The sequence below is a fragment of the Syngnathoides biaculeatus genome, chromosome 13, assembly GCF_019802595.1.
Source record: "Syngnathoides biaculeatus isolate LvHL_M chromosome 13, ASM1980259v1, whole genome shotgun sequence".
Classification (NCBI taxonomy): Eukaryota; Metazoa; Chordata; class Actinopteri; order Syngnathiformes; family Syngnathidae; genus Syngnathoides; species Syngnathoides biaculeatus.
Window position 1 is genome coordinate 15,671,455 of NC_084652.1, and position 27,057 is coordinate 15,698,511.

The following is a 27,057-nucleotide window of genomic DNA, read 5'->3' on the forward strand; positions in this document are numbered from 1 at the left end:
ATATTTGAGTTTCAGATCAAAAGATGAAGGTTGGGAAGAAGTATAGAATACCATTTCATGCTATTTACATCTAGATGTTCTTAAACCACTCAGGACAGTGCAACTTTTGTTTGAAGCCAAACAAAGTACGGAGAACAATAATCTGCCATCCTCTGCCTTTGATTTGCTGGCACAAAGACAGAACTCATACATTTAGTGGATAATGATTCACTATGGCAGTTCAGAAACACATGTGCACAAACACCTCTGTATGTCAGTAAGTAATGCTGTGTGTCTGTAGATGCAGAATTATCATGTTTTATGCATCCCTGCTCATGTTTGTGCGGCTGAGACGTGGGACACACTAAAAAATTAGATCCCTGAATGCTGTATACCAGGGGTGGCCGAATACAGCCCGCGGGCCAAGTCATTTAATTCCAGCCTGCCCAATTCATATCAAAATCATGACTGCATTCAGTTGACCATGTCCTGTTACGCTGAGTGGTTCCACAAGGTTGTGCTGTAATGCCCAGTGGTTCCTCCAGGTTGTGAAGTACGGAAAGTAGTGTTCAAAATAATAGCGGTGCAATGTGACTAACCAGATTAATCTGCACTTTGAGTATATATTTTTTTTTATTGCTGCATGTCAAAGAAGTTAACAGTAGGTGCAGTAAATTCTCAGAAAACCAACAGCATTTATGATTTACACACTCTTAAGGCTGTGCAATTGGGCAATTTATTGAAAGGGGTGTGTTAGGAAAAAATAGCAGCGTGGCGTTCAATCAGAGGTTAACAATTTTGTGAAAAACAGGTTTGCATCAGGTGGCCCCCATTTTAGGATGAAGTGAGCACTTATTGAACATTAATTTCTCCTTGAAAGCCTCAGGAACACACAGGAACACATTGTTCAGAAGAACAGCGTGCTTTGATTAAAAGTTTAATTGTAGAGGGGAAACCTTAATAAAGAGGTGCAAAAAATTAAAGGCTGTTCAGCTGAAATGATCTCTTATGGCTTAAAATGGAGAGCAAAACCAGAGACATGTGGCAGAAAACGGAAGGCAACCATCAAAATGGATCGCAGGATAACCAGAATGGCAAAGGTGCAGCCAATGATCACCTCCAGGATGATCAAAGACAGTGTGGAGTTACTTGTAAGTACTATGACAGTGAGAAGACGTATTTGTGGAGCTAATCTATTGACAAAAATTCCCCACAAAGTCCCTCTGTTTGAAGAAAAAAGAAAAAAAAAGTGCAGAAGAGGCTACAATTTGCCAAATAACACACCAACCTGCCTAAAGAGAAATGGAGTAACACTGGTAAAAAAACATTTTTGGGTCCAGGGGCCGCGGACAATTTGTGAGATGTCCCCCAAACTGAATTCAAGCCACAGTACACAGTGAAGACAGTGAAGCATGGTGGTGCAAGCATCATGATATGGACATGTTTCTCCTACCGTGGTATTGGGTATATTTATTGCATACCAGAGATCATGGATGAGTTTGCATCTGTCAGAGTATTTGAAGAGGTCATATTGCCTTATGATGATGAGGTCATGCCCTGGAAATGGGTGTTTCAACAAGACAATGACCCCAAACACACTTGTAAACATGCAAAGTCTTGGTTCCCAATCAACAAAGTTAATGTCATGGAGTGGCCCAGCCATTAATCCAATTGAGAACTTGTCGGGTGACATGAAAAATGCTGTTTTTGAACCAAAACCATGAAATGTAAATGACTTGTTGAATGTTGCAGTGAAATAACAGCTGAATGGTGCCACAAGTTGGTTGAATCCATGTCACACGGACTGGAAGCAGTTATAAAAAAAACTTTGGTCATACAACTAAATATTAGTATAATGATTTGAAAGATTGGTAAATCCTAGAAACAAAAAAGGTTTGTCCAAAATAGTTTGAGTTTGTAAAGTCAACAGCAGATTGTTTTTTTATATATATATATATATATATATATATATACACACACCCCTTTCAACAAAATGCCCAATTGCACACCCTTAAGAGTGTCCATATCATGACTACTGGGTCTGGTTGGTTTTCTGAGAATCTATTGCACCGACTGGTAACTTGTTTGACATGTAGCCATAAAAAAAATTACACTGAAAACGTGGATTAATGTGCTTGTCACATTAGACTGCTATTATTTTGAACACTACTGTAAAGTGATATTGACTTGACTTTGGCTGTTCTGTTTTCACTCTGTTACTGCTCTGAACACTTCTTCAACCATGAGTGGGCCGAAGAAAAGAAAAGCCGACAGTAAGTGCTGAGTGTTTAATATAGAATGGACTACTAAATACTTTTTCACTGAATTCCAAAGGCTGTATGTCTAATTTGTTAAGAAACCATTGTGTTTTTTTTTAATACGACTATACTGTAACACCAGCTGTCACATTTCTACTGAGCATGGTCTTTATGCTACCTACCACCTAGTCAACGCAGGAACTGATGGCTACGGCTCAGTGGTTAAAATCAACCTTGCAGACTCAGCAAAACACCTTTATCTGACAAACTGCCATCCAAGAGTCAGTCATGCAAGACCCTGAAACAGTGCCATGGGATCTGCAGATGGAACTGATTGATCTTGAATGTGATACTGTCTTAAAGAGAAGTTCACCTTTCAAACTGAATGAGCTTTATGCTTCATTAAGCGCAGATGAATATAAAAAAATCCAGAAGATGGCAAATAGGAGGATGGTGCTGTTTGGTTCTACATTTGTGTGTGTGAATGGACTCTGTATGATGAACACTAACAAAACGTCCTACAGATCCCAGCTGAGCGATGTACACTTCTGATGTGTTCTGAGAATTCCCACAACAAAACTAACACCAGACTTTGATGCGCTGGCAAAAAAAAAAAGAAAAAAAGTGATCAGCAAAGCAATACTATTCCCATTAAAAAAAAGGAAATCTAAGTATTAACTTCAATGCCTTTTTTTTTTTTTTTTTTTTAATTTATTTATTTATTGATGCAAGCATCTGGTTTTTGGCTTGGCCCGCCTGTCAAATTTTAATTCAACGTGGGCCTTGAGCCAAAATGTTAGCCCCTGTAGTTTCCTTTATAAGTAGATTACATTTACAGTTACCACAGAAATTTCAGAGAGCTATAACTTGTAAAAACAAGTCATATTCACTTTAATCTATTTTGGTCTGTTCCAGTACTTCTCTGACCCCCCGTCCCCCAAAAATGTGCAATGTGACCATTGCGGTTTATCTCTTTGACCTGATTGTACATAAAAATGTACACTTTTATGTTAGCTTTGGGCACTATCCGCACATACTGTCATTTTAACTTTATTTATTGTTTTCCTTCACAGGTGAAGAAAGACTCTGTCGTCTCATGTGTTCTGGACTCTGAGGCAGTAGCATGGGACCGTGAGAAGAAACAGATCCAACCCTTCCAGGTTCTCACCACGCGTAAGAGGAAGGTAGGAATAAGAGTCAGATCCCCTGAATGCCATAGGAATGAAAAAGTTGGGGGGGAATTTGTAATTATGTCTAGTTTCCATAAAAAGGTGGCAATGTACTTATAATGGAAGTGATCATAAAGCATCAGCTCCATGCTTCCAGCATACACATAATCACAAACCCATTCTACATAAACGACTGTATTCAGCATTTAAATCAACACAAATGGACCACTTTCACATGAGCCTCATCAATTGTATTAGCTAGCGTGCTCGTTTAAATAGCACAAACTGACATAGCATAAAACAAATATGCATAGTAGGACATTACAAAAATGGTATTAAGTCATTAAACTCAAGTTTTGACTTTTACTGTATAGACAATACATTTTAGGAAATCCAGGAAACTTACCACGAGAAAGTAGACTACATGGGTTGTTGGCCACTGCATCAGGAGGGAAGGAAAAACATACATTCCCTTTTTGACAGTAAACTACAAAACCAATAGAACATGAAATCTTGGATGGAGATGAAAAACCTGCAGTAAACCTTATAACAATAAAGTAATACTTTAATTTTTTGGGCGTGAGCTTAGAAAAGGAAAATGGATTTTCTGTCCAAAATTGTTAGTGCCGACCCATAATGTGGGGTTCACTGTGTTATGTTTTTTTACACTACATTGCTATTTATTTTTTTATTACAAATTCATATAAAAACATTTTGAGCAGCTGGAACCGATTAGTAGCATTTCACTTTATTTCAATGGGGAAAATGGATTTGACATGCAAGTACACTGGATAATAATCATTGTCATGTAACTTTTTTTTTTTTCTTCAAATGTGTAAAAAAATAACTGTACTAAGAAAAGTATAATACAGTAATTTTCAAAACAGCAGTTAAAAATACAACTGATATATTGTACGCCAACAGGTAATGAATTACTCGCTTATACATTGCTGATTATTTACATGATTGATAAGAAGTAGGATGAAAAAGAGCAGGAAGTGGTAGAGTGGAGGGACTGATGAAGTAAGATGATTCAGTAGCAGAAGGAATAGAAGATTGATAAGGAGCCATCAAACAGAGGAGAAGGAGGGGTGGAGATGAGATGGTGGCGAGAGGGTTTGTGTGATTGCAAATGTCAGCCGGGAGTTTTTTCACTTTTGATCAGAATAATGGCGTTCGCATCCCGCATATTTCACATAGCGGCGGCAGTGGAGATGTCCTCGTTCCTGGGTGCTGACATGAGAGCAAATGAAGAGAAGGGCAGGAAGGATGAGGAGCCGGCGCTAATGGAAGAACGTCAAGATGAACGTTGTTGTTGTGCTTTTATTCTCAGGGACGCTTCAACCTCCACCATAGACGGACCATTACTTGTAATGACATTCTGACGCACAAATGCAGTCATGCGCCTTACTTAATGCTGACGCTATGGTTGCTGCCATCCAAATAATCGTGGAAACTACTTACGATTGCAAAGCCATGAGTGTGGTAAACACCAAAATCTGTTTGTCATTGAAAATTTAACGTCTTGAATTCCTGCAAATGTTTCGGTGGCTGGTGTAGGTATGTGTCCTCAGAAATAAAATTAACTCCATCTGTTGGGTGTCACTTAATATTAGAGTGTTCATGGTTGTCCCCCCCACCCGTCATAGGGGGTGCACCCACCAATTTGAAAACCACTGTTAGTCCATCCTCCTTAACTTTCTTAGCACTTGTTTTCGTCTCCCTCTTCAGCACTAAAAGCCACACAGCTAGCAATTATGTAAATTAGGCAAGATGAACACATTCTGTACTGTACAGGATATTTGGCTTAGAAGAGATTTAATTGACAAGGGTCTACAATCCCTTAGCCAATCGGGACGCAGAGAACGATGCAGCTTTTCCCTTACCGAATCACGATACAGAACACAATACACATTCATACGCTGTAAAAAAAAGAAAAGAAAAATCCTGGTACACCGGAAAAATGTTACACACACACAAAAAAGGTTGTGTAACAGCCTAAAGTGAACCGCCTTGTAGCAAGGGAACACTATAAATGTGTAGTGTGCATTCCAGGCCAGTACTTGGCATATCCACTTTGTGTGTTATTTGTAATATGTTTGTGTGTGATGTATGTTTTAATTTTGTTTGTTGTTACTTGTCTCTGTGTTTTTTATGTACATCATATCTAAAATGATTTTAAAAGATAATCAGTCAACTGTGTGATACTAGGAAATAACACATTGGATTTAAGCAAGGCATGCTTAATATTGATGTTTGTGTGTGTTTTTTTTAATCACTTTCAAAAACAAAGAGCTACTCAAGTAAGCCTGTGGAAGGAACAATGAGATGTAAAGAGGGGGGAAAAAAGAACTTTTCACTATAAATGAATGCCTCAAAGATTATAACTGCATAGTGTGTGTAGCATGAATTTGGAGCAATAGCTGCAGCGCATTAAATACTATCTCTTTGCACTCAATAGCCTCCATCAAGCTACATGTCAACGCGAACCCAAAGCTCAAATCTGAAGGCCTCTTTATACACCCGCGGTCGCGCTGTGGAGATCATTTCCTGTGATTGGTCCATTTTAGTCAAATGGTGTGATGACGTTCTCACCGTTCTTCCCTGCTCCACATACCACTTGCACCACCACCTTCTCAATTCATCTTTGCAGCACAATTAAACATATTACCAACTCATTTAGGTCCATTTGTTTAAGCAGACAGTGTTCCACGGTGAGGCCTTTATGCTCCTCTCGTGGCTGAAAAACTTCAGTTCCCCTCAATTCCCCTTACTAAACAGTGCTTTTGTATTCCTAGTACAATAGTGCAAAGTCACCGTTGCTCATTTAACCTGCAGAGATGTTATGATGACTCGTAACGGAAACCCAATTATTGTATTTTTACATGTAAAATCTGTGTAACTGGCATTCCACGGGTATAATTGTAATCGTATCATTGCTAATTCTTCGTACAATGGACCCATAATGTAGTTCACATAACCAATGTTTACGCTAGTAAGACATAACCAAAATGAAAACCAAAGACCTGTCTTTGGTCCAAAAAGAGGTTTTTTTTTTAGTTTTTAAACATCGATCACCTAGAAATGTGTTTGGTTACAAATAGTGGTCTTCAGGTAAAAAAAAAACGTGTCTGTGTGTGTGTGTGTATATATACATATATATATATATATATATATATATATATATATATATATATATATATATATATGTTTCGTATTTTGAAGACTACAGTATACTACTTATCTTGCTGCCGTCATATGACGTTGAAATGTGTGTAGGTTGGAAACTGAAGTTACATTCCATTGCACTTTATCCTGAGGAGGTGTTAAAAATGTCCCACAGATTTCTGCAATATGAATCACTTTTGAGGCAAAGGTGTAGTTGTGAGAGACTTTAAAAAAATAATAACACCCTTTATTTCTTTTTAGCACATTTGATGTGAGGATTACTGTGAATCTGTGTGAATGTTTAATTATAGGGTGCTAGGCTGTGAAAAGTTATTAAATTGACGGAAATCAATTCAAAATGGATGAAAGACATTCTTTCGGCATCCCAAGGTTGTACATTTCAGTTTGTGAACAAGACGAGCAATTTGCATGGCTTTTTGTTGCGGGAAACAAAATTAATAATGTCTCTGTCCCTGTGTCTGTGTGCATGTGTTTCCTGCAGGATGTTGATGCATCAGACATCAAAGTCCAAGTATGCGTGTACGCCTTTGATCTTCTCTACCTCAACGGAGAGGTAATCATTACAATACGTTCAAAGAAATCAAATACTTTACTGTAGGTATTCATTATACCAAACAACATTAACCATGTGAATTAAGTACATCCTAAGGTAAGGTTGCCAATTTGGCTTTAGGTATTTAGCATTGACAAGTTAGCATTTAGCCTCTTGAAAATATGAAACGATCCACATGGTCGTGTATTACCATGTGCACAATTATTTAAATGAAATCTGATCAGCGGCATCCCCACAAGTTCGGCCAACTAGGCTCTCTTCCTTTCAGCTACTTCCCGACGTTTCCACTCTTCGGCTCTGACTGAGATGTCAAAGTGTCCTCGGGCAAGACACTGAACCTCAAATTTCTCCCTTTGGGCCTGGCAATGCCTTGCATGGCAGCAGTCACCCGTTGCTGCATCAATGTGTGCATGATTGTCTGACCGTCTGTAAACCATGTTGGTGTAATCACAGTGCAATCTAAATTTAATTAATTTACCATTTTAAAACAAGTTCTCATACCTGGTGAGCAGGTCAACACTGTTTGGACTTGAAAGCACAGTGACAGTTAACGTCTGTGCGTGCATGACAAAGTTACATTTGTGAGTTATGTCTATTATTTGTGTTGTTTTGCATGTGTGTTGTGTATGTTTTGCATTTTTGTAGTTGCACTGGTATATGAATTGTGTGTTTTGTGCATGCTTTTTGTGTGTTTGTGGGTTTTGTCAGCCCATCACCCCTCCACTGTGTTGTTGTTGTCCATGAATGACAATGACAATGCTGCTGGGGGGGTGTAAGTAGATAATGATGCTCATGCTCATTGTAATTCCAGCACTGTGTGTGTGTGTCAGCAAATAAGATTGTCACATGACTTGTGTGCTTGTGTGTGCGCGTGCATGGCTTCCTTCAAACAAGATGCAATAGGCCAGCAGATTCCCTAAAGTTGTCATCAGCAAAATGCAAATCAGCACAATTGTTTTTCCCCAAGCCCCCCGACTGGACCGAAACAAATTAACTAATTAAAACAGTGATGCCTAATTTGTGCCATTACGTGTCTTAACATACCTCTAACTTGTCTGACGCCACATTATTCAGTCGGTGTTATTAAGCACTTTTCGCCATTGCCACTGCTTTGTTTGCATCCGGCGCGCTATTGTCGGACCTCGATTTAAAATGTATGCTATTGAGTTTATTTATTTAACTTGGTTAATGCCTGTCTGGTCCCTTATAACTCGAGATGATACGTCACTATCAAATCTTTTTAGAATTGATTTGGAATTTTCATTGAATACTTAAGTAGATTTTTTTAAACTATAAATCACATTTTTTCATTTATGGGAGCTGGCCTTTTATTCTTAAACTGCTTATGTTGGTTCTGAGTGTATGGTATAAACCGACAATTAGCATTCACAATTAGCATTAGCGTGCTAGCGATGGTCATTGTAAGTAAGAAGAAGAAAAGACTACCTTTCAGCTCACACATACATTATGTTAAACAATACGGTATGTACATTATACTTCTGCTAGTGACTTAAAAATCTCATGTTCTCTTTTGCCATTTTTGGTAATGTTTTTCCACTGGCCAATAGTGTCTGCAGCAAAAGCAGTGCAGTAAACATGGACCATGGCCAAATGGTCCCAGGCAATGCAAATATGTTTTTGTCAATATTTTTTATTGCAGAAATGTTTGCGTTGACCATTTTTGTGATGGACTTAGTTGACTTAGCCATTTTTTCCCCCTAAACAATCAGTCCTGAACGCATTATGAAAAAAAAATACTGGCACTTCTCAGTTCATGGCCTCATATTGAGCCCCTTTAACAGAGCTTCTTGAAAACTGTTACTTTTGCGTTTCTTCCAAGCAAAGGATATACATTTACCAGTTTTTAATGTGTGTGTGTGTGTGTGTGTGTGTGTGTGTGTGTGTGTGTGTGTAGTCTCTGGTTAGACAGCCGCTCTGTCGGCGCCGGGCGCTACTGCGAGAGTCCTTCGCCGAAGTGGAGGGAGAGTTTTTATTTGCCCGATATCTCGACTCAGACAACACTGAGACCATTGCAGAATTCTTGGAGCAGTCTGTTCGAGGTGTGTATTTGTTTGTGTGTGTGTTTGTGTGATGCCTCAAAAATACTGACAAGCGTGTGCGTCTGTTTGTGTGTGTATGTACACATGCCTGCGTGCAGACTCATGCGAAGGCCTAATGGTGAAGACTCTGGAGAAGGATGCCACCTATGAAATCGCCAAGCGCTCCCATAACTGGCTCAAGGTTAGCACATCCTTCGTCCACAAGGCTTAACGGTCCAGAACGTGACGAGTTTTATATTGGACCAATAATAACCAGCCAATAACGGCAGGTCTGCTCCATGCAGTTTCAATGATAAAAAAGCAGTGCAGGAGTGCTTTTATCTATTTAAAAAAAATGGCAACTAAAGTTCTGCCAGTAATCACAAAATTTTCTGCCTTTTCTGCAATAACATTTGCAAAAAAGCTACAAGAATCTATTTGAAAATGAAAAGGCACTTAGCCATTTTTCTTCAACGCAGCAATTTTCTGATAATTTTTGCAGATTTTCAGTCATCTTTCATGAATTCTGTGTGTGGGAATAATATCATTCTTGAATTTTTACTAGTTTTAGAGCTGTAACTTTACAACCAAGATCACAGTTTGATACATGTCACGATTTCTTACCCACAGTTTAAAAAAAAGATAATACAATATATTATAATGGGAAAAATTTTAAATAATTTGTTAATTTGTGCAGAACCCTTATATGATTTTAAAAAAATGTAATTTTACATTTGTAATAAAAAATACTGTGATTGGTTGGGAACCAGTTTAGGGTGTCTCCTGCCGGAAAATAGCTAAGATTGGCATTCCCGCGAACCTTGTGAGGATAAGCAGCTTGGAAAATGAATGAATGAATTAATGAATGCATAAGAAGTCCTATGACAATGATGATATGCAGTTTAAAGGGGAAGAAATGCATCATTAACATGCATTATTAACATGAACTTCCATCCATTTTTCTTGCCGCTTACCCTCGGGTCGCGGGCCTGCTGGTGCCTATTCTAGCTGACTCAGGGCGAGAGGCAGGGTACACCCTGAACTGGTTGCCATCCAATCGCAGGGTGCATGTAGGCAATCATTCACATTCACACTTACGGGAAATTTAGAGTCTTGAATTAACCTACCATCCATGTTTTTGGGGATATGGGAGGAAACTGTAATACCAGGCGTAAAGTCAAGCAAGGATGGGGAAAATGGATGTAGCAGACAGATGGGCAACAGTATGTTGCATGACTTTTAAGATTTTATCATTAAACATGAGCAAAAACAGATGAGCTCGCGCTCAGCTCATCCCCTTCTACTGTGGAGGGTGTGTTGAGTCTTAAACCCGGCACGCATGTACAAAACACATACCTTTCACACTCCTTTTACATCTAGCCTGTCCAGGCAGTTTTCAGTGAAAGGAATCCTACGTAGTTTTTTTTTAAATCCCTAACCATTCCTTAATGTGTCACCACTCTGCAGTTAAAGAAGGATTACCTGGAGGGTGTTGGCGACACAGTGGACCTGTGTGTTATCGGCGCCTACCTGGGTAAAGGCAAGAGGACGGGGACCTACGGCGGCTTCCTGCTGGCCTGCTACGACGAAGACAATGAAGAGTTCCAGTCGGTCTGCAAGGTGTGGGACTAATTATTGTGCTGATATTTGTTATTTTCTAAAATGGTCCGTGAAACGGTAATTAGCGAAACCGTTACTGGTACACATCTTTAAAGGGGAATTCCGAAGGTTTGCATTAACAATGTATCCAATAGGACTCTATCTTGACAATGTGATGTTAAATCCTCTCTCATTTAATAGAGTTTGGAGAAGATTTTTATTGACAATTACAAATTTTCAGGGGCGCTGCCATTTTCGCGAGTCACATGACCTACGTGGGCGGATGTGACGCTGCTCGGCGTAGCCGTGAGCTCACTCCAGGGCTTGCCGGGGAACGAACTCCGGAGCTCGTCAGACTCCACGTCATTCCGCCCGAAGAACCATCCGAATATTCATCATTATTTACAGCCACAGGTTCAAATCTGTATGGAAGTATTCCTCCGTCTTCCCGATCACACGATATTGTCATTTCTTCATCAGATGAGGATAAATCCGAGAAATCGGCATCGGACATAATGGTGTCCCATGTACTCAAGTGTTTGGAAAGGCACATAGCACGTCAAATCCGTCCACGTAGGTCATGTGATTCGCGAAAATTACAGCACCCCTGAAAATTCGTAATTGTCGATTAAAAATCTTCTTAAAACGCTATTAAATGAGAGAGGATTTAACATCACATTGTCAACACAGAGTTCATATAATGTGACCTATTGGATACATTGTTAATGCAAACCACCAGAATTCCCCTTTAATTATCAGTTTCCAGTAGTTTTTACAGCCTGTAGAGGCAGCAAAATAATCAGGCCTGAAATCTACCTTGCCTTTTTAGATTTCTTCAAGAAAATAGCAACATCACATTTTCAGTTTTTTATGTATCCCGTTTAAGCATCAAACTATTTGGGTGCCTGATTTACACTTTTATGATATGGTACTGCATCATCACCTCAATTTCTTCTGTACTCCATAAAGGCAGCACACTACTTACACCTAAATTAGGTAAGAGTGCGCAGGTTCTTATACCTTTAAAAACAGTTCAAGGCTTAGCAACTTCTAACCATGTAACAGGGCAGCACCGACTGCCGGAGAAAAATTCCTTGTGTGTCACACTTGGCCAATAAAGCTAATTCTGATCAGTTTTTTCTGCACCCTGTTTAGGCAGAAACCTATTTTCGCCTGATTTAATACCACACTCATTGTTTCAAGATGTATCATTTCCTTAAAATCACCTTGTAAGACCAACATATCATATTGTTTGAATGATTTCACGATGGAAAAAAAAAAGGCTCCTGTCAAGGGGTAGCAATCACTTTATTGATCATTGACAATTTGGTCCACTGTGTCTATCAACTGTGGATGCAATACATGGTGCTCACAGCTTCACTACTGTGGGTTTACTTGTTTGTTTGGGTTGCATCAGCTGCAGGGTGTTTGTGTGTGCGTGTGTATTTTTTTCCGGTTTGTTTCTTTGGCTGTGTTTGTGTGTGCCTTTGAACTGTCACTTGTATATGTGCTTGCGTGTGCGGTTGTAAAGAATTTAAACAAAAACCATCCTGTGTAAATTCCTGTCTCCATACTCCCGGGGGGGGAACTGTAATCCCTACTTTTTACCACTCTTAATTTATACATCTTCATCCACGGCAAAGGGATTTGTACGTGCAATGCTGCCAACAAAACACGCATACACATACGCGCGCACACACTACCGGCTGACCAAAACATAATTTGATGTTTTTAATCAGTGCGTCATCTGACTTTATTTTGTCTGTCTCTCATCCAGATTGGGACCGGCTTCAAGGATGAAGATCTGGAGCAGCACCACAAATTCTTGAAGGTAAAGTGTAAGAGTCGAGCATAGGCACACTGTTCACTACATATTGTCTCCATTAAGGGAACAAAATGTATCAACAGATAGAATGGCGGAACTTCAAACTCTGCACTAAATTCGATTTAAGATGCTCAAATGAATAAGATAATGTAAGCACTAAAGATAAGTGTTTATATCTACTGTATCTCTCTCGCTCTCAACTTTAATTTCTTATTTTTCAATTGTATCTAGCAAATGTAAATATAAAAGAACCCAAGTGAACCTAAAATGTTGTTTTTGAATACTAGTTTCATTTATTAAGGGAAAATATATTCAGTGACCTGACCCTGTGTGGAAAAAGCAAAGCAAAGCAAATGTATTTGTATAGCGCATTTCATACACTAACTCAATGTGCTTTACATGATTTAAAGGCATTTGAAAACAAAGAGGATGAAACATTTAAAACGGAATAAAAACAATAAAAATGACTAACACAATATTTTAAAAAAAGACAATTAAAACCACATACAGTGCAAGTAATATGATCAAAAAGTGGATATATTCTAAAAAAGCATGAGGAAAAAAAAGTTTTCAACCTAGATTTAAAAACATTCACGCGTGGGGCTGACCTCACCTTTGTTGGCAACTTATTCCATTTGTGTGCAGTATAACAGCTAATTGCTGCTTCACCATGTTTGCTTTGGACTCTGTGCACCACTATTTGACCTGAGTCAGTCGATCTCAGAGCTCTACTGGGTTTGTATTCCGTAAGCATTTCTTTCATGTATTCAGGACCTAAATCATTGTGATTTATAGAACAGTAGCAGAACTTTAAAATCAATTCTAAAGCTGACTGGAAGCCAGTGCAAGGACTTTAGGATTGGGGCTATAGGCTCTGACCGCTTTGTTTTGGTCAGAACGCGAGCTGCAGCATTCTGAATGAGCTGTAGTTGTTTAATACTTTTTTTTTTTTTTTTTTTTGGGGGGGGGGGGGTCCAGTCAGAAGACCATTACAGTAGTCAAGTCTCCTTGAGATAAAAGCATGGATGAGCTTTTTCTGGTCTGCTTGACACATACAAGACTTGACTCTAGATGTTTTTCAGATGGTAGAAGGCAGTTTTTGTGATTGATTTGATATGATTGTCGAAAGTCAGGTGGGAATCAATCAGAACATCAAGGTTTCAGACATGGTCTTTGGTTTTTAAAGATAGAGCGTCCAGGTGAAAAAGTAATGGATGGACTATCTTCAGCACCAACAATTGAAATCAAGCGTTTTGTATAATTGACAAAGAGTCTTTCGCATCTCTGTGGATGTTTTTGTCCCACGCCACTCTTCCTTGCAGTATTGTTTGAATTCAGCACAAGCACAAAAAAGCTATTCCCTTCCATTTCAGTTGGATTCAATTCTGGTCTTTGACCAGGCCACACCAAAACCATTGTTTTGTTGACCTTGTGGTGTGTTTGGATCATTATCCTGCTGCAGAACATAAGAGCACTTCATCTTGAGGTCATAAGATGAACACATTCTACTATAGGATTTTCTGTTAAAAAGCAGAATTCATGGTAGCATCAATCACAGCCAGTTGTGCAGGTCCTGAAGTGAAAAGCAGTCCAAAACCGCTACATGCCAATACCGTCATTGACTGTTGGTATAGTTATAGTATATAGTTCTTTTTCTGAAATGCTGTCACATTTACACCATATGCAACAAGACACAGCACCTCCAAAAATATTCCTCTTTGGGGTCATCAGTCCATGTAATATTCTCCCAAAAGGCTTGGGAATAATTCAGATATCCCCCCCAATAGTAAGATGAGCCTTAAATGTCAAAGGACAATGCCTTTTTTTGAAAACTCTAGAACTCCTATATAAACCACATCTGCCATTTTTAAGTGATTATATAGCAGAAATACAGATGTTAAATTTATAATGTATAGCCTGTTCATTCTGTGCTGTGTGCTATTCTGTATGCTGTTTTTCCCGTTCTTTTATATTTGTAGTCAAATGATTTAACAATTTCATGGTGGTTCATTATGTGGCATTTGGTTGTACAAATGCTTCAGGCAGTGGCAAGATTATCTGGCTTTCCCAAGTGGGGATAGGGAAAGTCAATCATCAAGGGAAGAAACGTGGTCAGTTAAAGGAAGACTCTCTCCAAACTTCATATGTACAATAAACCCTCCAATGTGAAGTAAGATTATTACATATATTTTGGACATTGGGAAAAAAAATAAAGAACATTTTTGAAATCCAAGCAAAATCTGGATATGTGCCAGCTGTAACAGCCAGACCGGGAAGAAACATCCTTGACCCCGCCCCTGATGTCTCCAGTGCTTAGCATTACAGATTCGTTGTAGCTAAGCCAAGATGCTGACGTGTACTCCACCAAACTGCAACAAAACTGAGAAAACGCGCCCAAATTTGTCCTTCTTTAACCTCCCGTGGGGTCAACCTGACAGGATAAAGCTGTGACTGCCACAGTTGAGGCTCATTCATCAGCCGGAGAAAAATTTGCACGCATCTAATCATTACTGGTTATTAGCCACTTAGTTTTAACCTCTTTTGCTGGTACTGTATAAGCAACAACATACTTTATGAGGCGGCACGGTGGCGCAGCTTTTCAATTCTGGATCTCCGTGTGTGTAGGTTGCACGTTCTCCCCGTGTCTGCGTGTGTGTAACCTGCCTCCTGCCCGTTGACAGCAGGGATAAGGTCCACCACTCCCAGCACTACGAAAATGGACGGATGGATATATACGTGTAAGCGTACAACACTTCCCGGTACTATTTACGGTGATGTGTGTGTGCAAACCCCCCTGCCCCCTCCCGCCATCCCCGCCGCCGGTCGATTGTGAGAGGCTGGTTGCTTGAAAAGTACAGCTTGGGGTAAAAAAAAGTCTGGCCACGCCTGCTGTATATTCGCTACATCTAAACCAACTCCCCAGAAAAGCATCAAACAAATCTCTGTGGTCCGTATAATGGGACTGTTATTGTTCATTGTCAGTGCCATGCCCCTTTCCAACTCGTCAAGTTGATCCGCATGTGTGTATTCTGGCTCAAAGGCTTGATCGTTTTATTTTTGTTTTGTTTGCTCAATGGCGGGATTAGAAATAACACTGAGGATCGGCTCACTGGTATACTTGGTTTATTGGCTCTTAGCACCCAACACTTCCAGGCTCCTTTTTACGGCGATGTGCCACCCGAAAACCCCCGCTAACGGTCGATTGCGAGAGGCTGACTGCTTGAAAAGTAGATTTTGGGGTAAAAAAAGAGTCTGGCCACCCCTGGTGTATATTCTCTACATGTAAACCAACTCTTCAGAAAAGCAGTCTACGGTCCATATAATGGGATTGTTTGTCATCAGTGCCACGCCCCCTCTCCAACACGTTGAGTTCCGCCTGTGTGTATTCTGGCTCAAGCGCACCGGCTTGAACATTGTACACCATGCTATTTTCGTTTTGTTTGTTTGTAATTATTTTTCACAAAAATCGGCCACAAAATGCCAGATAGTGGATGTTCTCTGTTCAGTAAAGCGTATCCATGAGCAATGGGGGGGTCAGAGCAGGAAGCACTGCAGGCGTGACAAACGCTGTTTGGGTGTCAGTTTTCCAGCCGGGCTCATTGAAATGTCTGAGTAAGAGGGGAATTTCGAGATGTTTCGTGGTGAAATATGTGGGGAAACTCTGGCATTAAAAGAAACACTGAACCCTCATCTACTAACTTTTAATGTGTGCTCCCATTCCTATAATTTTGGGGAGAGTCTTCCTTTAAGGGTGCCTAGGAAGCATTCCAATCGCCAAACACGGTATTTTGAGAAAGCATTTGATACACAGGTATAGTTAAACACAGGTTGAAAACACATGTGGTGCCAACAGTTTCCCAATTGCCGTCGGGACCTTGCCCGCCAGCAACAAATCAATCATGCACGTGCTACGGTGCTGTGGTGAAGGTGGGCAGCCAAGAGCCAAGAAACAAAGAGTTTTTGTGTCATTAACATCGACCTTAACTTAGACACGGGAGGCATGCAGCTTTTTAGAAGTTCTACTGAGTTCATTTGTGGCCCCCTGGGAGATTCTCTTGGATTAATATTCGTAGTCCCACCACTCCCATCGGAAGCCTCACCATTGTTGCATGTTTTCCCCATGTAAAGATAATGGGAGTCTCCCTTTGGTTCGATCCCTACGGATCCTAAAGCTTTAGAAATGGCTTTCGTGACCTTTCTGGACAGATGTCATTTACTTCATTTGTCAACTTTCAGGGGATTTCTTTAGATTGTGTCATTTTGTTCCAGGTTTTTTAGTTTGTTTCTGACTTGTTTGTTGGGACCAATTCTTTTTAGGTGATTTCTCAATTGAGCAAATCTGGAGGTAAAAAGAATATGGTGTGATCAGTGAAAATTAACCAAAAATTGTGATTAGTTATGATTAATGTAAGCTTTAACAACGCAGGTAATTACTTTTCCAAACAGAAGCAAGTCACCTTAAAGTCGGGATTCTAAGGAAAAATATAAGATTTTGAGAATACTTTTGTGTGTGTGTGTGTGTGTGTGTGTGTGTGTGTGTGTGTTGTGTGTGTGTGTGTGCGCGTGTGTGTGTGCGTGCATAGCCATTGACACTGTATTGTCAGCTTTTGGTTTTTCACAAGTTACGATTGACGTGTTGTGTAGCTTTCTGGTGGTGTTGAAGACATTTGGTTGACTCTGAGACTCCCTTCCGGCTAAAGTCAGAGCAGCAAGCCTCTGAATTCCACATCTCAATTTCTGTTTAGTCGATTCAAACACGAATACCTCAGAAAACCCGAAGACTTTGTCTGGGGTTGGTATAGACTTTTTCAGACTCTGGAGACATCTGCAGTCATAGCTGCAAGCCTTGATTTGTATTTGTATTTTTTTTCTTTTTCTTTTTAAATCCAGTGACAGTATTGCCAACTTTCCATTTTTTTCTGCCATATTCAAATGACTCTTTTTGAGAAAAATACTGACATCTCATTTTCTGATGATATGGAAGACTTAAGTTGACTCAGAGCTGAAGTTAAAGCAGCAAGTTGAACTTTTTTCCAAACGCAATTTATAATGAGCTCCTGATGTCAGGGGCGCTGACGGACCGCCCTGGGTCCCTCGACTGGGTCGTATCCCTCCCACCAGGTGGCCCCCTTGGCAGGATCCCTGCTTCGATTGATTGGGTGTGGTTCTCAGCTTCCGCGGTGCAGGCACAGCAATTACAGTACACTTCCACTGGTACACACTCTTTGACAGGGTGTGCCACCACTCACATATTAGTGCAAACAACTCCTGAACATGCAAATTGATAGTGCTTTGTCTTTTGTCTGCGTTTCTCTATCCCCTCTAGGAACTTTATTCTGTTCCAATGATGGACTGATTCTCAATAAACTTCAGTTATTATGCTAAGAATCCACAGCGGAAAGTCCAATACTCCACTGTGACACAGTAAAAGTGTTCCGGCATAAAAGGCATACAGAGCCACCATTCGGCTTGACTAACAGCACAAAAAGAAGAAAGAATAGAAGTAAAGACAGCGATGAGACTATTGACATCCCATTTTCTGGCGATATGGATGACTTTAGTCGACTCTGATACTCCCTTTCGAGCTGAAGCTACAGCAGCAAGTTAAACTTGCTCGAGCAAATTCATGTTGCACTATACAAGGCTAAACCAAGACACTTGCAGCGGCTGATATGCACCTTGAAAGTCAACAAAAACTCAATATTATACAAGATGTTTCTTAAATTGTCGGTTGCACGTCACCTTTTTGGACAATGTATTTTTCCATTGCTTTTCCACTGGGCTGCCACCGCATGCTGATAGATGAGGTTTGATTGACCCCGCTCTACGTGGAAGGTGAAGGTGCTTAAAGTCCAACAAATTCATATTTTATCAGACTGGACCCACTGCTGACTTTTAATAATGCACTGAAACACCTCATGTTTATCGTCGAAGAGTTTAAGAAAATAATGCCGTGTGAAAAACACCGCTTCCAAGGTATTGATGGTGCACAATCAGACTGATTGGAGGGGAACAGTCCTCGTCGCCGTCCTCAACCGGCTCGATCAGATCCCGCCGCGCCGCTCCGTAATCAAGCGCTCTTTGTGAGCATGATGGATGGCGGATTAAAGAAGGTTGATGGGAGCCCGGCTGTGACTTGATTGGCTGCATTCACACATCAGCGATGGGCCGACAGCGTGCGTAATGTGGACGTATGGTGCTTGCAGCCAATACTTGAACTTGTTTTTATTATTATTTGATATATTTTTATACAATATTGATGTAATTAATATGTTGTTTAAATATTTTTTCTGCATACCCATATTTAATTTCTGTAATAATTTTGATGAGGGGGAGTTAACAGTTACAAAATCGAATAGCCATTTGTACAATGCTAAAGCCCTCAAAGTCTCAAGAGCCATAAAATGGAGGTCCGCCATTTTACATCAAAGCAGAACTTATTACTGATTCCTCAGCAGCCAATACTATGAAATAATGTATTTTGTAAACTGATAAATTTCATGATTAAAATACGTACAGTCCTGTGAATAAGTATTCTCCCACATCCCAAATTGGAATGATTTGGCATAGTTTACCCAGTTTAAGACCAACCAAATGTAAATGATCAACGATAACTGAAATGCACATAAAATGCAGATTTAAAATCTAGCTAGGATTTTAAATGATTTCATTCATTAAATCTATTGAACGCGAACGGGCTCTGTATGAAATATGTGTAGGGGAAATTGACTCAAGAGGAAATCCACAATTTGCTCACAAGTGCTCCCTGGATATTGGGGAAAAAGTTTTACCCATAGTCCATCCATCTAATCCCTGCATTTTCTTTACCGCTTATCCTCACAAGGATCGTGGGTGTGCCTGCAGCTACCCAAGTTATATTCGGGCGAGAGACCCTGAACTTGACGCCAGCCAATCGCTGGGCACATATATACAAACAACCATTTACACCTCAGGACAATTTAGAGTTAACCTTCCATACACGTTTTTGGGTTGTGGGAGGAAACCGGAGTTCCCGGAGAAAAACCTCACAGACATGGGGGAAACCATGCAAACTCCAAACTGGGGAGGTTGGATTTGAACCTCGGTCCTCAAAACTGTGAGGCAGATGTGCTAACCACCCTCACCCATAGTAATGATATGTAAAAGTTGTGATGATAAAATGCACCCAAAGCATCATCACTTTGGTGTTTAAGGACTCTGCACCATTAGCACAGTTGTCGTTGTATTACTGCTACACTACATGGCTACATGGTTATTCTCTTTATTTTTTATGAAATATCCTAAATGTATATTTTCTCAATGTTTGCTTGTTGTTGCTCTTCAATATTTCTGTGTTGTCAGAAGGCCTCCTTGATTGTGTATTTTCCGCCAGGAACACATCCTGCCCAAGCCCCGCCCCTACTACCGTGTGGACCAATCGGCTGAGCCCGACGTGTGGCTGGATGCCGTGCAGGTTTGGGAAGTGAAGTGTGCCGACCTGTCGCTGTCGCCCGTGTACAAGGCCGCCACGGGATTGGTCAGTTCACGTGCTGTGCTCGCATTTCTTCATCTTCATTCTCCCTTCTCACTCCCCTTCCCCTCACGCTCCTTCCACCGTCCTGTTGTTCGTCACTCTTGCTCTCTCTCATCTTCCTCTTCAAGCCTCCTCTTTCCCATTCCTCATCTTGCACCTCCCTCCTCTTCCTTAGTCGTGCCTCTCATCTTTCCTCTTTAATGTATTTCGTCTTCCTCTGTCCTTCCTTCCTTTTTGACACCACTTCCTTTCCTTGTCCTTCTTCACTCCTCCTTATCCAACTTCCTCCTCCTTTTCCACGCTTTCTCGTTTCTCTTCTCATTCCTTATTCTTCCCACATTTTTTCCTCATCATTCCTCATCCTTTCTTCCTTCTGCCTCTTCCTTTATTCCTCTCCTTTTCCTCATTCCCTCCTTCCTCTTCCTTCCTTCACTGTTGTCCTTTCTCCTCCCACATCTTCCTCATTACTCTCGTCCTCCTTTTCCTCCTCCTTCCTTTTTGCTGCCTCCTCTTCCTCACGTCTTCTTTAGTTCCCCTCCAATATGTTCCGATTTTGTATTCTGCTCTTACTCCTACTTTTTCCTCCCTACCTTATCCTTCCTTAACTTTTTCACCTTTCTCATTGCTCCTCTTGTCCTCATCTTCCTCTTCTTGTTTCCTACGCCGTCTTCGTCATTCTTCCTCATTCTCCCTCATTTTCCATCCTTTTGGTACCCTACTCTTTCCTTCTCCTTTCCTCCAATATCTATCTTCTTCCTCATTTTCCTCATTCTTCCTTTACCTCCACTCTCATTCAACTTCATCCACCGTCTATTATTGTCATACCCACTCTTACTTCTCTCTTCTTTCGTGCTTTCTCCTCTTCCTCTTTTCGTCATCTTCCTTCCTTCGCCTGCCCCATTTTCATTATTTCTACTAGTTTTTTTACTCCTCATTCCTCCACTTCCTGCTTTCACATCACTCCTCCCTCCTAGTTTTTCATTCCCCCTCCTCTTGTTCATTTCACCACCCTTAATCTTACCCCCCCACCTTTGTGTTTTTCAGGTGGATCCAGAGAAAGGGATCTCCCTACGTTTTCCTCGCTTCCTTCGCATCCGAGATGACAAGAAACCCGAAGACTCCACCAGCGGAGCTCAGGTGAGCCGCACGACGACTGGTCGTTTTTAAAAATGCGACAAACTCTCTTTGCAGCGTTTGTAAAGTTTCTTTGAACTTCAAGGTTGGATGAAAGTACAAGGGCAAGGCTGCTTTACCACAGGCTGTATAACAGCAGCTTTACTGCTGCCTTCTGCGTCATAAAGTGTGGACCAGAAGCACACTATAATGTACAGGACAGGCCAGCACTCTTACATATATTCATTGCTTGTGTGTACAGGACACACAGTATAATGTACAGCAGACTTACAGATATTAATAAAGTGTGGCCAGAAACAGTAATGTATAGCACACTCACATACACTCGGGGCATATTTATCCTCTGTCCATCTCGGGCAGGGGTCGGGATGTTTGTCGACTGAGAGAGCCACAAAGGCCAAATATATTAAAATGTAATTTCAAAAGAGCCATACAGTATTTCAAAAACTTAAGTACAGATGTATTTGCGCATTTATGTGAGACCAACACTTTTAGAGTACAATGAGTCTGAATTCTTTTATATAACATCATTATAATGTTGCTAACCAATGATGGGAAAAATACTTATAATTAATACGACTTGTGGTGCTTCGTACGTCGCTAGATTAAGCTTCATGCAGGCGTTGAGACTTCCGTCTGTTTATCGTGAACATGCTGTAATTCAATTTGATTTGCCATCATGACGGTGCGATGGTGAACGGTTCTTGCCGACAAAGGTGTGCCTTTTATTTGTTTGATTATCTTGTTTATGCGAAGTTGGCAAAATGTTTACTGGCAACATCGAGGACGAATGCTTTGGCATACTCCCCATCTGTGACTGTAGAGAGACAGCAGAACCCTCCCTTGCCACAAAGGCTGTCCATTCTTGTTGAAAACTTAATCATATTTTTTTTTCTTTTTTTGTTTGAGCGGCCTTTGTCAAAAGTGTTTCCGTAATTAGTCGTTCCGACACGATCGGCATTCTACCCGAAGCCTGTGGACTACGTCAACCCACTAGGACAAACCTCTGGGTAATTTGCGTTGCCTGCACGACAGAAATCACATGTACGTTGTTTCCTTATGAGGGCTCCGCGAGCCATATGCAACCACCAAAAGAGCCATAGGTTCCCGACCCCTGATCTAGGGATAGCTCTCACAGAAGGACACATTGTACACCTTACACCACGTATATTAATAAGAAGTGATTAAAAAGAGAGAGATTTACTGTGGAAGGCAAATCTTTGTGAACATTTTTACATTTCTGTAACACAAGAATAAACGTTCATCCATTTTTTTACTGGTTATTCGAGGTCGGGTCGCAGGTGCAGTAGCTCGAGCAGGTATGCTCAGACCTCCGTCACTCCAGCAACTTCATCCAGGTTGTCTGGGGGATGCTGAGGCAACTAGGCCAGACAAGAGATGTACTTTCTCCACCGTGTCTTCGGCCATCTCCGGGGTGTCATCCCAGTGGGACATGCCCAAAACACCTCACCAGCGAGTTGTACGCCAGATTCCCCAGCCACCTCATCTGGCTCCTCAACATGTAGGAGCAGCGGCTCTTCTCTGGGATCCTTTCAGATGACCAAGCTTCTTACCTTATTTCTCAGCGAGAGCCTGGACACCCTGCGGAGGAAAAGCATTTCGGTCACTTGTATCTGGGATCTTGTTCTTTCGGTCATGACCCACAGGTCATAACTATAGGTGAGGGTAGGAACTTAGATATACTGGAAATTTGAAAGCTTTGCCTTTTGGCTTAACTCTTTCTTTACCACAATGGATAGAGGCAAAGTCCGCATCAATGCAGACACTGCACTGATCCGCCTCTCAATCTCCCGTATCGTTTTTCCCTCACATGTGAATAAGACCCGAGATACTTGAGCTCCTCCACTTGGCGGCATATCCCATCCCCTACCGGGAGAGGGCACGTCACCCTTTTCCATTTGAGGACCATGGTCTCAGATTTGGAGGTCCTGATCACACCAAAAAGCAGAGATGCAATACTGAGGCCACAAGACCGGACCCCCTCTACGCGCCTCGAGACAGAGTGCTCTCCAGCACTCAATCTAAGGACTCCAAAAAAGGTGGGCACTTTGAACTGCCATTGGGTGCAGAGGCACTAACAACAATCAAGACTCATTCCCTCAACCCATAGGTGGAGGGAGGCTATCCTCTCATCCACCAAGGTGAACCCCAGCATATCTGCCCCGAGCCAGGGATCAATAAGTATACCCACACCTGCTTGGCGCCTCTCACCGTGGGCAACTCCAGAGCGGAAGAGAGTTCAACCTCTCTCAAGAGGTTTGGTACCAGACCCCAAGTCGTGTGTAGAGGGAAGCCCAAGTAAATGTAGTCTGAACTTCTTAACCTCACACACCAGCTCTGGCTTCTTCACTGCCATAGAGGTTACGTTCCACATTCTTAGAGTCAGGTTCTGTAGCTGGGGATCGGATTGTCAAGGTAGCTGCCTTTGACCAGCACCCAGTTCACACCGCACCCGACCTCTATGGCCCCTCCCACTGGTCGTGAGCCTATGTGGAGAGTGACCCACATTACTCTTTCGGGCCGTGCCCGGCCGGGACAAATGGGTCCAGGCCCGAGACTCAGCCTACACCGCACCGAACTTCAGTCAAGCCAATTGTGTGGATTTGAAACAACAAAATATGTTCATTGCAAACATTGAGGCAGCTAACAAGTTAAACGGTGGGTTGCATTCTTGCGCTGGGGCTTTTTACCTTTTATTTTAGTCTTCAAACCAACGTAACAGGTAATGTCTGACAGGAAAAAGTGGAAATTTTTCACTATACTGGAACAAAAGTCGAAACAGACCCTCTACAAGCTTAACATTGTGCTAAAATTTCCCCAAAGTTCAAACTAGCAACTTCTCCCCCCACCCACACTGGTGTTGTGTGAACTAATTTGAACACCTTTCGTTTAAACCTTGGAAACCTTTTGACCCAGCCCTCTCAAGGAATCGGAATTGAGAAAAGTTTGGAACTAGAATCAAAATGAGGAACTGGAATCTCCAATTCAAATGATGCACAACTGTAAGGTGTGTTTCATTAGATTTGCCTAAATGTAAAACAGCATTTAAAAAGAAAAAAAGTACATCATACCAACAGTCAAGCGCTGTGGTAGTTGTGTGATGGTGTGGGGCTGCTTCCTTCCCTCAGGACCTGGACGCCTTGTTGTGATTGGCAGAACCAGGAGACTGTATGTCTGTAATCTGAAGCCCACATGCAACACACACCAGCAAGTTCATATTTGAATGGCTTTAAAAAAAAAAAAAAAAGTTTTTAGAGTGGTGTAGTTAAAGTGGACTTGAATCTTGATTGTAATGAAGTGGCCTGACCTTAAAAAGCTGTTTCTGCTTGACAACCCTCCAGTGTTGCTGAATGGAAAACAGCTCTTGCGAGGAACTGTGTGCCTTAATATCTCAACAGAGATGTGAGAGAAAAAATAAAATCACCTCTCTGATGGAGGTTCAGCTGAGATTCTGTGACTACAGACCACCAACAAACTTTCAACCACATTCATAAGCATTGCGGGTTAAGTGTCTTGGCCAGGACACAACAAAGATATATGGTCGGTTGTGCATACGAACCAGCGACCTGATTGGTTGCACAGCCTACACGTCCTCTTTTCCACATCGCCCCCCAAAAGATGAGGTAAAATTTTTAAGAGCTCGATATTTGCCCCGCGACTGACTGGCGACCAGTTTAGGGTGAAGTCCAAATTTCGACCAAGGTTAGCTAGGATAGTCTCCAACTCTTCCGCCACCCTTGTGAGGATAAGCGGCCTGGCAAACGGATGAATAAATGGAATAAGAACTTAGTCTTCTGTGCGGAATATTGATTTCAACCCCTCCCTGAACATGTCATGAGATCTGATTAAAGGATATAGATTGATGGATGGCGATGTAGATACATCTTGACTTATGAGGACAACTGATTACAGACTGTCCCTGGAGGCAACACGAGATTTGGCATCAACGGATGCGTGGATAGAAACTCAACATTTAAGTACGCTTGGAACAATCATTTGGCTCTTGTGTGAGGGAAAACCTCAGATTTCAGACTGTCATTGAAGCCAAGATGAGACTTGATTAGAGCAGCTTTAGACAAGTTAGCAATTAAGAATGTTGTGAGGACAATTGTGGTTCCAGGGTTCCCTGAAGGGAGCACTTGAGAAGAATAAGTGGAGCTATAGACTTGAATGAATAACTCAATTATTTACTATGTAAACATTTAATGATATTTGGAACAGTCTCTTGGTTCTCGCATGAGGAAAAACAAAACATCTCTTGTGATTTCTGAATGCCCTTGAATGCAACACTTGATTCATGGTGCAAAAATCGATTCTGCCTTGTTCTATCTTTTTGTTTTTGTGGTGGTGGTAGGAATACTGTGATTTCGGACTATCTCTGAAGGCAACATAAAATTTGATCAGGATAGACAATTTAAGTAAGACATTTGGAGTCATCATTCAGTTGTCGGTATAAATCTGATTTCAAACTGTCCCTGAAGGCAACGGTAGACCTGACTAGGATTGACAGAGTGATAAATTGTCAAAGCGTTTCATGACATTTTTGAAGAATCCCTCAGTTGTTTTGTGATAACAGCTATGATCTCACATCATCCCTGAAGGCAACACCAAGACTCGATTAGGTTTGCTTTCTGTGCTTATGTTTTATGTCTGGAAGAATGTTATTGATTTTGAAGGATATTGGATTCAAAATCTTCTCCTCCTCCCTCAAGATTGCCGACCTGTACAAGAAGCAGCAGCAGATCCAGAATCAGGGAGACAAAGCCGACACGGAGGACTACTATTGACCTGAATATATTATCAATAATAATCCCCGTCATCAATAATTGATATCATTGATATCAGCCTGAATGTAAATAATGAATAACATTTTGTCAACTTGAATGGAAATAAAGGCTCCTTTTCCACATCCCGCCTGTTGTCTGTCTGCTTGCTGATGCTGGTCCTTGTGTGTTAATCCGTGTGTGGGAGAGAGCATGAGTGTGTGTGGGTGTGTGTGCATGTGTCTGTGAGTGTGTGAAAATGTGTGTGCGCGTGGGTGTGTGTGCATGTGTCTGTGAGTGTGTGAAAATGTGTGTGCGCGTGTGTGTGTGTGTGTGTGTGTGGTGTGTGTGTGTGGTGTGTGTGTGTGAGAGAGAGAGAGAGCCAGTGATAATGACTGTGCCGGGTGTGCCTGTGAGAGTGGTGGCGAGTGTGTTTGTGTTTGTAATGCCTAAATCAGGCATAAGAGCGACTGTGTGTGTGCGCATTATTCCGTTTGTGTCGGTGTACATGTGACTGAATTTCCAAATTGTCCTCCTCCTCCTCATCGTCGCTGTTGTTGCTGCTGAATTGAAATCAAGCAGCCAGCGGAGCAGAAAATATTGAAAATGCAAATATGGAATGAGGTGTTCTCAAAGCCCGTGTGTTGTCATACTACAGTGTGCGCTTTCCTTGACTGGTCCAGGGTGCTCGAAATTGGTCTCGGGGCGTTTCCTGACCTTCGGTTAGACAAGGCGTTGATTTTTTTTCATGAGAAAAGTCTCTTAAAAAAACAGTAAGAATACTGAAAAAGTACTCTGTACTCACAGTTTACTCACAAATGAGTTGAACACAAAGCTGAAGTTATGATATATTCTGTTGTGTGAATGGCAACACGTTAATTGTGCCTTTGGCTATTTGGTGGAAGAACATTTGTTCTGTCACTACAAGCCACTGATATACATGACCAAAAATACATATTTGTAAATATCCAGCCATCTGTTAACAGTATTAATACTTATCCTAATAGTAATGTGT

The 27,057-nt window shown here is 41.2% G+C and overlaps 1 protein-coding gene across 3 annotated transcripts in view; it reads left to right on the forward strand.

The window, feature by feature from the left end:
- Positions 1-26,188, forward strand: part of lig1 (ligase I, DNA, ATP-dependent) — an 83,898-nt gene extending 57,710 nt beyond the window's left edge. For all 3 annotated transcript variants that reach the window (XM_061839771.1, XM_061839770.1, XM_061839769.1), the window contains exons 19-27: positions 3,311-3,421; positions 7,077-7,148; positions 9,064-9,208; positions 9,307-9,389; positions 10,655-10,807; positions 12,564-12,617; positions 19,984-20,127; positions 21,169-21,261; positions 25,992-26,188. In XM_061839771.1, coding sequence (XP_061695755.1) covers positions 3,311-3,421; positions 7,077-7,148; positions 9,064-9,208; positions 9,307-9,389; positions 10,655-10,807; positions 12,564-12,617; positions 19,984-20,127; positions 21,169-21,261; positions 25,992-26,066 — 930 coding nt within the window. In that variant the 3' untranslated portion in view covers positions 26,067-26,188. The remainder of the gene's footprint in view (positions 1-3,310; positions 3,422-7,076; positions 7,149-9,063; positions 9,209-9,306; positions 9,390-10,654; positions 10,808-12,563; positions 12,618-19,983; positions 20,128-21,168; positions 21,262-25,991) is intronic.
- The last annotated feature ends 869 nt before the right edge of the window (positions 26,189-27,057 follow it).